At 38.8% G+C, this 13566-nt stretch overlaps 1 protein-coding gene across 1 annotated transcript; it reads left to right on the forward strand.

The window, feature by feature from the left end:
- The first annotated feature begins 7847 nt into the window (after positions 1 to 7847).
- USP26 (ubiquitin specific peptidase 26) lies at positions 7848 to 10602 on the forward strand. The gene is given in 2 exon segments (XM_023198745.1): positions 7848 to 8009; positions 8011 to 10602. Coding segments are annotated over 2 exon segments (2754 nt in total).
- The last annotated feature ends 2964 nt before the right edge of the window (positions 10603 to 13566 follow it).

Raw genomic sequence — 13566 nt, forward strand, 5'->3', positions numbered from 1 at the left:
TTGAGAGAGTCTTGTTCTGTCACCCATGCTGGAGTGCAATTGCGTGATCACAGCTCACTGTAGTCTCCACCTCCTGGATTCAAGCAATCCTCCTGTCTCAGCCCACATTTTTGTATTTTTTGTGGAGACGGGGTCTTACCATGTTGCCCAGGCTGGTCTCAAACTCCTGACCTCAAGTGATCCACCCAACTTGGCCTCCCAAAGTGCTGGGATTACAGGCATGAGCCACCGCACCCGGCCCCAACTGGTACTTTAAAAATGGTATCATTTGATGATTTCTGTTCTGCTGTGATTCTCCTCTACTTTGGGACAGAGTTGCTTTACCTCTTGTTTCTACTCTTTACCTGGTGATCCATTATTGTGGATATTTGCTAAAAGGTCTGTAAGATTTGGATGTCTCATTTGGAAAAGACAATGGAAAGAAAAAGCCTAAGAAATGCAAGTTGATTCTCCAACCAGATGAGACAGGAAAAAATAATAATAAAGAAGGCAGGTGGGATGTTGGCGAAATTAGTCTCCATATATGAAGAAAATATGGACAAAACATTTTTATTTAGCACCATGTGTGTTTGTGGTTTTAACTCCCCAATGTTTTCTGTCATAATAGGCTCTAAAAGCTGGTTCTCTCATGGGAGGCATTACCAAATTCTTTGGAAACTCTTCCCCTTGGGACCAACAGTACCATTCTTTGATAAGCTGAGGTCTCCAGCTAATCTTTTGTGCTTTCCCCTTATTTCCTGATCTCTTGCAGTGTGTCCAAAAAAGCCTCTTCTTGGAGGATCACGTTTTTCCAGCAAATAATTCCTTTGGATAATTTTCTTGTAGTCCAGTTATCTCCCACTTAGTACACAGAATATTGTACCATTTCTTCTCCAAATAGAAGGAGTAGAACTTGCTTTCACTTTTGCCTCCTTTTGCCATGTCATGTGGGATTCTTTCAGTATCATGACTTAACCAGTTTCAGTCAGGCACCAGGGTTTTTGCCCCTCTTACTCCAGAGTAAAGATGTCAGATTTTCCCATGACTCTCACACTCTACTTTCAGTGTAGCTTACAGATTTTGGCTTCTCAGTGAGTATCCAGCCAGGGTGTAAGGTGCAGTCTGAAATCTTTTGTAAATGATTTTCCAATTTTAGTACTCCTTCACCTACTTGACTTGAACATGGGAATCAGGGAAATGCCACAGTGTTCCCTATTAATGAATTTCCTTACTTTAAATATTTTTTTTTTTTTGTAAGAGACATGGTCTTGCTCTATTGCCAGTCTGGCACTATCACAGCTCACTGTAGTCTTGAACTCCTGAGCTCAAGAGATCCTCCCACCTCGGTCTCCCAAAGTGCTGGATCCCAGCACTTTGGCATGAGCCACTATGCCCGGCCTTCTTTAAATAATCTTTGATAACTATGTTCTTCACATGTATGGTAATTCTTGTGCAGTGTATAGTTCTTGTTACTCAGTTTTGTATCTTTGCCAGTATCATGAGACAAAAAGAAAAGTCTCATTTTATAGGTCCTTTAAAAACGATCAAAGATACTGATTGTTAGAAAGATTTATAGTTTTCAACTATGTAGGACACAAACTTAATAGAATAATTGCTTCATTAAAGTGTGTATGCATTTAAAATGTGATTGAGGTGTATATCTGTTTAGTCTCCTGTCTAATTTAACCTTGCCTTCATGTACATAGCTTGATGTTCCCGTAACAGTTCTAGCCCATTAATTTCATCTTTTCCTGACCGGTCGGTCCTTGTTTTAAAACTTTAGATGCTGTCTTCCTCAGGAAAGTTAAGATTCTTTGGTCCTAACCCTTAAAAGAGCCCTCGTTATCCAACTTTATGGTTTCTCTCGGCAAAGGAAAATTTGGCTGCACACACATACTGAAAATAAATTCATCCTCTGATAGCTGTTAACTTTGTGGTTGGATAATATGGAGCAGCATTGCAGGGTATCACAGGCAAAGTAATAGTCTTACAAAAAGTGAATGACTGGTGAATTCTGAGGCAGGAAAACTCAAACCTGGGAATCATCAAATAAAGTGTGACTTGAACTAGGTCTTTAAAAGTTAAGAAGGGTAGAACTGAGACAAAAGTAAGGGAATTATTAGGAAATTCCAGGCAGGGAGGAAATGCTACAAAAAGCTAAGATAGCAGAAGATACATGGACTTTTAGGTAACACTAATTGAATTTTACTTTCTTAATTAAGACATTTTCCCTTGCACTGCCATTGTTTGTATTTGTCTTAAAACCTGAGGTCAGGAATATTTTACTGCTTCATGTTTGGATATGGGCCATAGTTGATGTCCATAGTTGACTAGGTATCAACATAGTTTGGTTAGTAAGTGAATAAACAAATGAATTGCAATAGTTAGCAGAAAGGGCTGCAAAATACTAGGAAGATTCCAACAGGAGAAAAAAGTTTAATTTCAAGAAAACCTCATTTATCATTATTTCAGTGTAACAAATACATGCTTTCTCATGAAAGAGCACTTTTTCTTAGTGAATTCATATTAAAATTTTGGAAAATAATCTTTGCATTCTGTTTTCCTAATCAACTATGTTGTATTAATAGCACTAACATAATTTTAAAAGAATGGAAAAAAATGCTCTGCCAAATCGGTCCCTCAGAAAGGGTTCAAAGCTTGAAGAGTTCATGGGAACAATTTGCTAGTCTAGAGAATTCTACCCATTTTGGTCAGGGCCTCCTATGGAGAGATTTATGTGCAGTGTATGTCAAGAGACAAAATAATGGCATTTCTCTGCAACACAATGACTCGGACGTTTGTTGAGTACAGAAATGCACCTTTAAACTAGAGAAAGAAAAAGAAAATCTGCCCTAATCCAATCATTTTGAAAAGCCATGCACACTGAAGCTGGGACCAAACATAATAACAGGATTTAATTGCTAATGCTCTAGAGGCAATGTGTCTCTTGATGTGTTGACCTTTAGCCCAAACTTGGGAGGGTAAAAGAAAGGGAGGGAAGGATTTCCTTTCCCCTTCTGCCCGCTGTCCCCGACTCCCTGTATCTGATCATGTCTGCCTCTAACCCAGTCTACATGCCTTTAACATTCAACTCTCCACTTCCATTTCCATTAGTTACTTCCAACTTTGGAGCCGGGATGAGAATGAATAGAAGAACAGAAAGGAAGATGGGAGGAGAATAGGAGAAGAAAGTCTGTAAGCAGTTGACAGCTGCTTAGAATCAGGGGACAGAATTATAGCTGCTGAAATGAGAGCTGGACACCTAGTCCCCCGATGCTTCTCCCCTACTCCATAATATTTTGTGATATTTAGGCCTTTTCATGTATTTCTGTTCATTGTTCCATTCCACCCTTTCTGGGTCCGTACTTATAATCATTTTTTTTATCTACACCGTCAGCTCCCATTTTCCTCTTACTTGGTTACTTATGAATGGCAAAATTTCAAGCAAGTTAAATTCAAGGCTCTGCCTATTACACACCTGAACCATGGCAACTAGACAGCTAAACGTGGCTGGAGAAAAAACATACAGATTGGTCTTGCTGTAAATATATGACTACTAGCCTAAGTCAGCCCTTGGTGCTGCTCAGCAAGGTTACTAGTCCATTCAGTCTCCCGCTCTTTTACAAAACTTCCACAACTTCTTTCTCTTCAAATCTTTTACCATGCTCCAGCCACACTGACCTGCTTTCTGTTTCCAACATGCCAAGCCCATTCCCACCTGAGGGCCTTTTCATTTACTCTTCCTCCTGCCTGGGGCACCCTACATTTAGATATTTGTTCACTTCTTTCAACACCCTGCTGCATATTGTCATCACATGTTAGGCCTTCCCAGAACCCCCTATATAAGGCAACACATCCCTGTCACCACTGACAAATTCAGTTCCTCTAACTTTGGGGTTTTGTTTGTTTATTTGTTTGGTTGGTTGGGTTTTTTTTTTTTTTGACAGAGTTTTGCTCTGTTGCCCAGGCTAGAGTGCAGTGGCATGATCTTGGTGCACTGCAACCTCCGCTTCCCAGGTTCAAGTGATTCTCCTGCCTCAGCCTCCTGAGTAACTGGGACTACAAGCACATGCCACCACGCCTGGCTAATTTTTGTACTTTTAGTAGAGACAGGATTTCGCCATGTTGGCTAGGCTGGTCTCAAACTCCTGACCTGAGGTGATCCATCTGCCTCAGCCTCCCCAAATTCTGGGATTACAGGCATGAGCCACTGCACCCAGCCTCCTCTAACTTTGTTTTCTTTAGCAGTTGCCACCATCTGGTGTTCTCCATATTTTGTGTGTATGTACTCTATTTTCTATCCCCCTGCTAGAATTAAAATTTTTCGAGAGCATGGATTTTGTGGGTTTTTTTCATTCTTCTATACCTAGAGCTTAATGTAATGCTTTCTAGTACTCCATACATATTTATTTAATGAATAAATGGATGCTTGCTGGCTTTTGAATATCTTCTCTTCCCAATTGCCAAACCTAGAATATCCCTTCCCTATCCATCCTCCCATATGTTTTTGTATTGTGCCCCTCGTGTCCAAGTCCAGATTTAGTGCTTGCCATGTAATTGTTGGAGAAAGTTTCTTTTATTTGGCCTGTCTTGGGAAATCCAATGTGCTTAAGTATTTTGTACTTAGAAGTATAGTGTCACAGAATGGAGACCTCAAAAAGAGTTTTATGATCATTTCCCGATGTGTTTAATGGACCCTAATAGAGGAATTGGCTTATCCAAGATCACTAAACTAAGTGTAGTTTAAAATAAATGTGAGTTGAAGTTGTTTTGCTTTTCAAAACTCTTGCTTGGGATTATTGGAGATACCCAGAAATGGTTAGAAACTCATGTAGTCAATACATGGCTCTGCCTTTCCACTTACTGCATTTATGGGTTGGCACACCACCTCATGGGTACTTCATTTCTATTCCATGAGATTTGCTTAGGTAACTTAGCAGGATTTCTCAGTGTATCTTTGTTCTCTTCACATGTTTTCATGAAGTTGTGAAAAAAAAATAATTAAAACACACACCACCTGTACCACATTGCCATGTATCTTGACCTTCACCTATTCAGTAAGATAAACACATACTTGATTTTATATAATTGATGACAGTTTATACTCATGTCAGCGGAGGAGAACTGACATAGAAATGTTAGTTTCTCATAGTCATTGAGCCTAACGAGCCTTCTAGAGTTTATTAATTTGCCTCCAAGCCATAACTCCCTCTAAACTTTTCAGAACAAATGGTTCTCTTCTTAAAGCATCATCCATTTCACCAAAATACTTGAAAGAAAATAATTTTTGTCTCGTTTACTAATTTTTGTTACTCTTTTGTAATGTACACTTTGGGATTGAGAAATGCAAATTCAGATTTGAAAGGTGTATATGGATTTGTCTTCAAGTTCTTCTACCTCTTGAAATAATGAAAGCCTGAGTGGTGGGAGATATAAATGGAGGATACAGAGGGTACATACTCCAAAAGCAACACAAACTTTCATTAAATTACAGGAGTCCTCTCTTTTATTGTGACGTTTACACAGTGATGTTTAGAGTGTAAATTATTTAGATACAGTGAATCCTCACATCCATTGTGTCCCTGAGAGCACTGGCTGCAATACCCAACATTGAGCAGATACTCAGCAAATCATAATATGCAGACAGCATAGACTAAATGCTCAGCAACTGTCTCAGTGACCATGAAGATCAATGTAGAGTGAATTAGTAAATTAATGATGGAGCAGAAATTTCTATTAGGGATTTTTTTAAACTGCACAACAAGATGCTTGGCACCATAGGTCATGCCTCCAAATCTGACAGAAGTGGTACAGTTTTATGAGTGTCTGGCTATCCTTTGAGTCTGAAGTGTTGCACTAATAGTTGATCAATCCAATTGAATGGATTGAGTTTGTAGGTAAAATGAGAGAAATGCATGTTGGTTTTCATAACTTTTGAACACAGCTGTCATCTATATGTTTTGAATCTGGTGTGGGGGTGAGAAGGGAGGAGGAATGCTGAAGTTTATTTTAGGTTGTATGGAATAGTCACATAGTGCTCTTCAGTGGAGTCTTGGAGAAACAATACATTTTAGTTTAAAATACTCTCAAAGCAAGCAATCAAGACAAAATGAAGAACAGGATTTAACCTTGAGATGTCCTAGGGAAGTAGGCAGTGGTTAGACCACTCAGCTTGTACATCAGCGAGATGGTTCTTAATCTTTACTTTCCATACTCAGTGGGCTCAAATAAGCCTCCTTTCATCTGGAATGAAATGTAGTCAGGATGGACTGTGAGGAAGGAATGTCTCTTAACTGTATTTCTGAGGGCAGAGAGAAGAAATGTCAAGAGGGTCTTAGATTATTTCATCTACCAATAGAAAGAAGATGGTGATTTTTGATAAATACAGATGAGCTGGGTGCAAAATTTTAAAATAGACTGCAAGTGGTTCTATGGTTGCAGGTTCTCTCAAGTTGTTGAAATAAAAAGGAACAATTAAGACTACCTTCTTTGTGGAGAGGAAATAGTTTAAATCCTTACTTAGCATCTGCAATAGGACAGTGAAATAGAAATAATCCAGAGAACTTAAATTTTTGCTGTGCTTGAATGTTTTTATGGCCCCATTTCTACCATGAAAAATATAATCATTCTTTTACTTGGATGCATATACACTTTCGTATATGGATGGATGCCATCCCTACTTCGCTGAACATAGGTTGATAGATGAAATACTTTATAAAACAAAAATCTCATTAATTTATGTTTCACCAATTTTAAGATTTTGATAATTTGAAGAGGGACTGAGCAGAAGTTTCCTTCAGTATTATTCATAAAGACGGGGTTTGCTTAAGCAAGTTAATAGCATAGAGAAGATTCAGGAAGAATATTTAACTATTGAGGAGGACAGCTTCCAACTAATTCTTGGATGTATACTTTCTAATGCAAACATTTGTAGTGCTATCTGCTAACTTATTCAGTAATTCACATTGGCTCCAGAGTTTTTCAGAGATTCTGATTTTCAGTGATTAAGTACATCTAATTCTTCCTCACTTGTTTTGAATACAGGGAGCTAGCTCTGATTAAGTGGGCCTTATGGCCAGAGTTGGCTGCAGGAGCCTCACTAGCCTATATCTAATGGGTAAGAAGTTGTTATTCTTAAACTTTTGTCAATGGGCAGGTAGAATGTAATGATGTTCCCCAGTGCCAAGTGAAATATAGGAACTAGGAACATAGCTAGATTTGGAAGGAGGTAGACTGATTTACTTTGGCCCATATATGAGATCCTCTAGACATCAAGGAAATTCATCTGTTACTGAGTTGAAGGACACATAGTGCCTTCACTTTCTCATTCACTTATTGTAGTTGCCCTGTGGGGTCATTCTGTGACAGGAAGATTAGCATATTGTATGCATGCACTTGTAACTCTATTGAGTATACTTTTTCAGTTATGTACTGAAAGTCTTCCAAGTGTTTCATGATTTCAGTTGAAGTTGGGAAATTAATCAGAATGGAGCCCAATATTTTGGTGGAAACTACATATAGTGTATGAGTGTAGAGTTTGAGTTTTGTCGAAGCCTAGCATTTCTGTAATAGTTTAAAGAATGTTTCTTGATTTTTCCCATAGTGTTCTTGTCTTGGGAATCAAGATTCTGACTTCATGCAGCCATGGAAGGCTCTCAAAAGACATTGGTCTCATTCCTGAAGGTCTGGATATCTAGAACCTGAACTAGACTCTAGTATAAAGCCAATACTAGAAATAGGATCATTCTGTGTAGAGAACTAATGAACTATTTCTTTGGTGTTGTCTCCACAGCTGAACTTGCAAACCAGATTGGAACTTCAAGATTATCAATAATTGGAGATACATATATTTTATTTGTAAAGAAAACATGGCTGCCCTACTCCTACATGGTTTTGTCCAAATAGGGAACTGCAAGACTGGGATGTCTAAGTCAAAAGAATCATTCATTGAAGCAGTGGAAGGAAGGAAGAAAGATAGACTGGTGCTCTATCTCAAAAATGGAAAATATAACACTTTTCAGCTAAGTGAATAATAATATTCAAAACGTAGTCCTAAGATCCTGTAGAGGAAACCAAAATCACCTGCATTTAACTTTACAAAATAATAATGTCTTGTTTGTTGAAGGATTATCCTCCACAGATGCTGAACAATTGAAGACATTCCTGGACAGAGTTCATCAAAACAAGGTTCAGTCACCTGTGAGACCTGGTAAGGGTAGGAGTGTCTTTTCTAGCACAACAACACAGAAGGAAATCAACAAAACTTCATTCCACAAAGTTGATGAGAAATCAAGTAGGAAATCTTTTGAGATAGCAAAAGGAAGTGGGGGAACAGGTGTCCTTCAGAGGATGCCTTTGCTTACATCAAAATCGTCAACACTTACTTGCGGAGAGTTACCTGAAAATCAGCACAAGAAGAGGAAAAGAATGCTGTCATCTAGCTCAGAGATGAATGAGGACTTATTGAAAGAAAGTAATTCTGTAGAATACAAGAAATCCAAGGCAGATCGTTTGAGGTGTGTAAGCTATAATAGAAAGAAACAATTGAAGTCAAAAGAGTTAGAAGAGAATAAGAAATTGAAATGTGAATCTTCGTGCATCATGAACGCTACTGGAAATCCTTACCTAGATGACACTGGACTTCTCCAAGCTCTCACTGAGGAAATGGTGTTGGCATTTCTATTACAACCAGGGAATAGTGACGGTTACACAAAGTGGGATAAATTAAAACTATTTTCTGAATTATTTCCAAAGAAAATATGCCACGGTTTCCCCAATTTGGGAAACACCTGTTATATGAATGCAGTTTTACAGTCTCTACTTTCGATTCCATCGTTTGCTGATGATTTACTTAATCAGAGTTTCCCATGGGGTAAAATTCCCCTTAATGCTCTTACCATGTGCTTGGCACGGCTACTTTTTTTTAAAGATACTTATAATATAGAAATCAAGGAGATGTTACTCTTGAATATTAAAAAGGCCATTTCAGCAGTTGCAGAGATATTCCATGGCAATGCACAGAACGATGCTCATGAGTTTTTAGCTCACTGTTTAGATCAGCTGAAAGATAACATGGAAAAACTCAACACAATTTGGAAGCCTAAAAGTGAATTTGGGGAAGATAATTTTCCTAAACAGGTTTTTGCTGATGATCCTGATACCAATGGGTTTTCTTGCCCTGTCATTACTAATTTTGAGTTAGAGTTGTTGCACTCCATTGCTTGTAAAGCTTGTGGTCAGGTTATTGTCAAGACAGAACTGAATAATTATCTCTCCATCAACCTTCCGCAAGGAATGAAAGCATGCCCTTCATCTATTCAGTCTACTTTCGATCTTTTTTTTGGGGCAGAAGAGCTTGAGTATAAATGTGCAAAATGTAAGCACAAGACTTCTGTTGGAGTGCACTCATTCAGTAGGCTACCTAGAATCCTTATTGTTCACCTCAAACGCTATAGCTTGAATGAGTTTCGTTCATTAAAGAAGAATGGCCAGGAGGTCGTCATTTCCAAATATTTAAAAGTGTCTTCTCATTGCAATGAAGGCACCAGACCACCTCTTCCCTTGAGTGAGGATGGAGAAATTACGGATTTCCAATTATTAAAAGTTATTCGAAAGATGACTTCTGGAAGCATCAGTGTATCATGGCCTTCAACAAAGGAACCCAAAGATATCCTAGCTTCACACATTGGATCAGATACGGAGTCTGAACAAAAAAAAGGCCAGACAGTCTTTAAAGGGGCAAGCAGAAGACAGAAGCAAAAATACCTTGGAAAAAATTCTAAACCAAATAAGCCAGAATCTGCATACTCAGGAGATCGAGCATTCATTGAAAAAGAACCGTTAGCTCACTTAATGGCATATCTGGAAGACACCTCACTTTGTCAGTTGCACAAAGCTGGAGGTAAACCTGCCAGCAGCCCAGACACATGTCTTGCAGAAGTTCACTTTCAAGCAGTCCTTGAAAATCCAAAACGAAAGAAATATGTGAAAACCAGTAAGTTTGTAGCTTTTGATAGCATTATCAATCGTACTAAAGATTTGTATGAAGATAAAAATGTCAGAATTCCAGAAAGATTCCAAAAAGTGTCTGAACAGACTCAGCAGCGTGATGCTATGAGAATCTGTGAACAAGCCCCTCAGCAGGCACTGCCTCGAAGCTTTCCAAAGCCAGGTGCCCAGGGGCACACAAAGAACCTCATAAAACCTACAGAATTAAATCTCCAAAAGCCTAACAGGAATTCCCTACCTGCACTTGGTTCCAATAAGAACCCAAGAAACAAAGACATTTTAGATAAGATAAAATCTAAAGCCAAGGAAACAAAAAGAAATGACAATAAGAGAGATCATACCTACCGGCTCATTAGTGTTGTCAGCCATCTTGGGAGGACTCTAAAGTCAGGCCATTATATCTGTGATGCCTATGACTTTGAGAAGCAGATCTGGTTCACTTACAATGATATGCAGGTGTTAGGTATCCAGGAGGCCCAGATGCAGGAGGATAGGCGTTGCACTGGATACATCTTCTTTTACATGCATAATGAGATCTTTGAAGAGATGTTGAAAAGAGAAGAGAATGCCCAGCTTAAGAACAAGGAGGTAGAGGAGACCCTTCAGAAGGAATAAGAGGAACGTACTCCTCCTTGAACAGATCTGTTTGACTGTCTCACTCGATACCACTTCCTGCATTGAAGGAAAACTCTAATCTTTATCCAGAGATGAAAACGCAATTACTTAGGACCAAAGGTCAAACAGAAACACTTAATGGGGAAATCACCATTCTAACCCTGACACAGACACCTCAATCCCATAGCTCTGGCTGATGAGCATCTTTCTCTCCTACAAGACTGAAATTGTGTTTTTCATGTTCTTCTTCATTTTAATATAGTTAGGGTCTCGCTCTGTCATCCTGGCTAGAGTGCAGTCCTTCAATAATAACTCACTGCAGCCTCAAACTCTTGGCATCAAGCGATTCTCTCTCAGCCACCTGAAAAGAGAGGGGGTATTCTCGCTTGAACTGGGACTATAGGAGTGTGCCATCAGGCCTAGCTAATTTTTTTTTTTCTTTTTGTAGTGACAGGGTCTCACTATGCTGCCCAGGCTGGACTTGAACTCCTGACCTCAAGCAATCTTCCTGCCTCTTTTCATGTTCTAATGCAGTGGTTTAAAACTATGCTCCTTAAACTAGCAGCACCAGGAGCATGGGGGTACTCATTGGAAATGCAAAATCTTGGGTTCCACTGTAGACCCACTAATTCAGAAACTTGGGGTGAGGGACAGCAATCTGATGGAGACGGTGATGCTTGATACAGTTTGAGAAGCACTACTGTACTACGTACACTACCTTGGTTGTATATTTAAATTGCTTATTTTGTAAAAGGTTTTGATTATATTTTTTGTGTTTTTCATATTAATGTATGCCTTGCCTTTGTGAACTTATTAAAAGCCAAACTCACAAAAATCACTTCTGATCATACTCTGCAATTTGGTGGAAAAAATAGTTGCTGAGATCCTGGCAATAAAAAATGAGGCTGATAACTTTTGAATCCTCTTGGGCATATATAGATGAGGCTAACTGCCAAGTCAAATCTCCAGATTGATTTGCTTTTAAGAAATTGGCCCACATTTCCTGTGTGTCTGCTAGAAAGTTCTTGGCCTTTGGTGGTCTGAGCCCACCTTGCCATGTTAGTTTTCTTAGAAGGGCACTTTTGTTGCCTCAGAGGAACTTTGTTTACCTGGACTTCATCTGTGAAACCTTGAACAATCTTCTTCATTCAACATTACATGACTAATTCCAGATTTTTTTTTTCATCTCTGTACCTTATAGTGTGGTGGTCTTGTTCCTTCAATGAGTAAGCAATATATGCTTTAAAGTGGAGTTGTAGGATTTGAAAGTCTTACTTGTTACTGATTTGACACAACATCAGAAACTCCATATGAAGATGTTCTGCTTCTGGGGGAAGATGCATGGATCCTAGTGTGGTCATATTTCATTAAAATCCAGGGGATTTAATAATTTTGCCATCAAGCATGTGCCACTGCTATATAACCTTTTCCTGCCTTTGAGGCAGTGAATCTGTTGTACTTTGTGCCTTTGCTATGAACAAATGACTTGTACTAAGAGGTTTTCTCACATAACGTAGGATTGAATTTTCAGTCACACCTTTACCAATAGGAATGTGACCCCTTTGTATATGGGGTATGGCTTTAGTGTAGCTGTATTAATCCAAGAGCTTTTTGATGCTCTTAAGCCTAGGGTCCTTTAAAATAGGTGAGTTGGATTTTAGTGGTGTGAGGAAGTTATTAATAGGTAATACCCTGTAAGAGGAAAACCAGATTCCAAAGCTTAGAGATTCTATTCAGAACACAGTATATCTAGAATGAAGTCTTATGGGACCTGAAGATTGCTAAGGTATATAGGAGGGAATATCATAGATTGAATTAATCACTCTTATGGAAGAAGGTGTTACAGACACAATGAGTGATTGTTCAACTTCTGTAGTACTTCAGGAGCTGAAGGATAAGGCTGGAGTTGCATTTAGAGGAGAGTGACAATTTGGGTTCTAAATTTCGTGGGTTTTTTTGGCCTCTAGAGTAGTTTATGTTGAGCCCAGTTACATAGATATCAGAACAGGATTTTGGTAAGAATGAAGGAAAGTTGTTTTGACAGGAGTGTGTAGATGCTAATAGCTTGATATTTTAGTACGGAGTTTACATCCTGGACACTCTGCTCTTCAGCATGTAGCACTTCCAAATGCAGGGCGAATTGAAATGTGAAGAAGATGGTAGGGGTATCCATGACAGGGAGGATCGTGGCTGCAATCCGTTGTTGCCCTGTGAGAAGAAATTCTGAATGCACTATGAATGCTTGTATAGTATTTACATGGTATGTTTTCAAATAAAAGATTAAAAGTTCTTCAGTGACTCAGTGGCTATTATGTATGTAAATTTGTTCTCTTAATTTATGGGTCAAGTTTTCAAGTAATCCATGGAAATAAAAGTTTGACTTTCAGTGTGTTCATTTCCTATTGCTTCTGTAACATGTTACTACAAACTTAATAGCTTATAACAACATAGTTTTTTTTTTAATCTTACAGTCCCGGAGATGAAGAGTCCAAGATGATTATCACGTGGCTAAAATGAAGGTGTCAGCAGGGCTGCAATCTTTGTTGCTCTGAAGGCACAATCTCTTTCTTTGCCTTTTCCAGCTTTCTGGAAGCTGCCTGCATTCTTGGACTCATGGCTTCATTCCTCCGTCTTCAAAGTCGGCAATGTTGGATTGAGTTCTCACGCTGCCAAATCTGGTTCTCCCTTTTCTGTCTTTCTTTTCCACTTTTAAGAACCATTGTAATTAGATTTGGCTCACTGAGATAACCCAGGATAATATCTCTATATTTAATCAGCAATATTTTAAAGATTTTATTTATTGAGACAGGGTCTTGCTCTGTTGCCCAAGCTGGAGTGCAGTAGTGCAATCATAGTTCAGTGTAACCTCGAATTCCTGGGCTCAAATTATCCTCCCATCTCAGCCTCCCAAATAGCTAGGACTATAGGTGCTCATCATCACACCTGTTTAATTTGTGTGTGTTT

This window comes from Piliocolobus tephrosceles, chromosome 12 (genome assembly GCF_002776525.5).
Source record: "Piliocolobus tephrosceles isolate RC106 chromosome 12, ASM277652v3, whole genome shotgun sequence".
NCBI lineage: Eukaryota > Metazoa > Chordata > Mammalia > Primates > Cercopithecidae > Piliocolobus > Piliocolobus tephrosceles.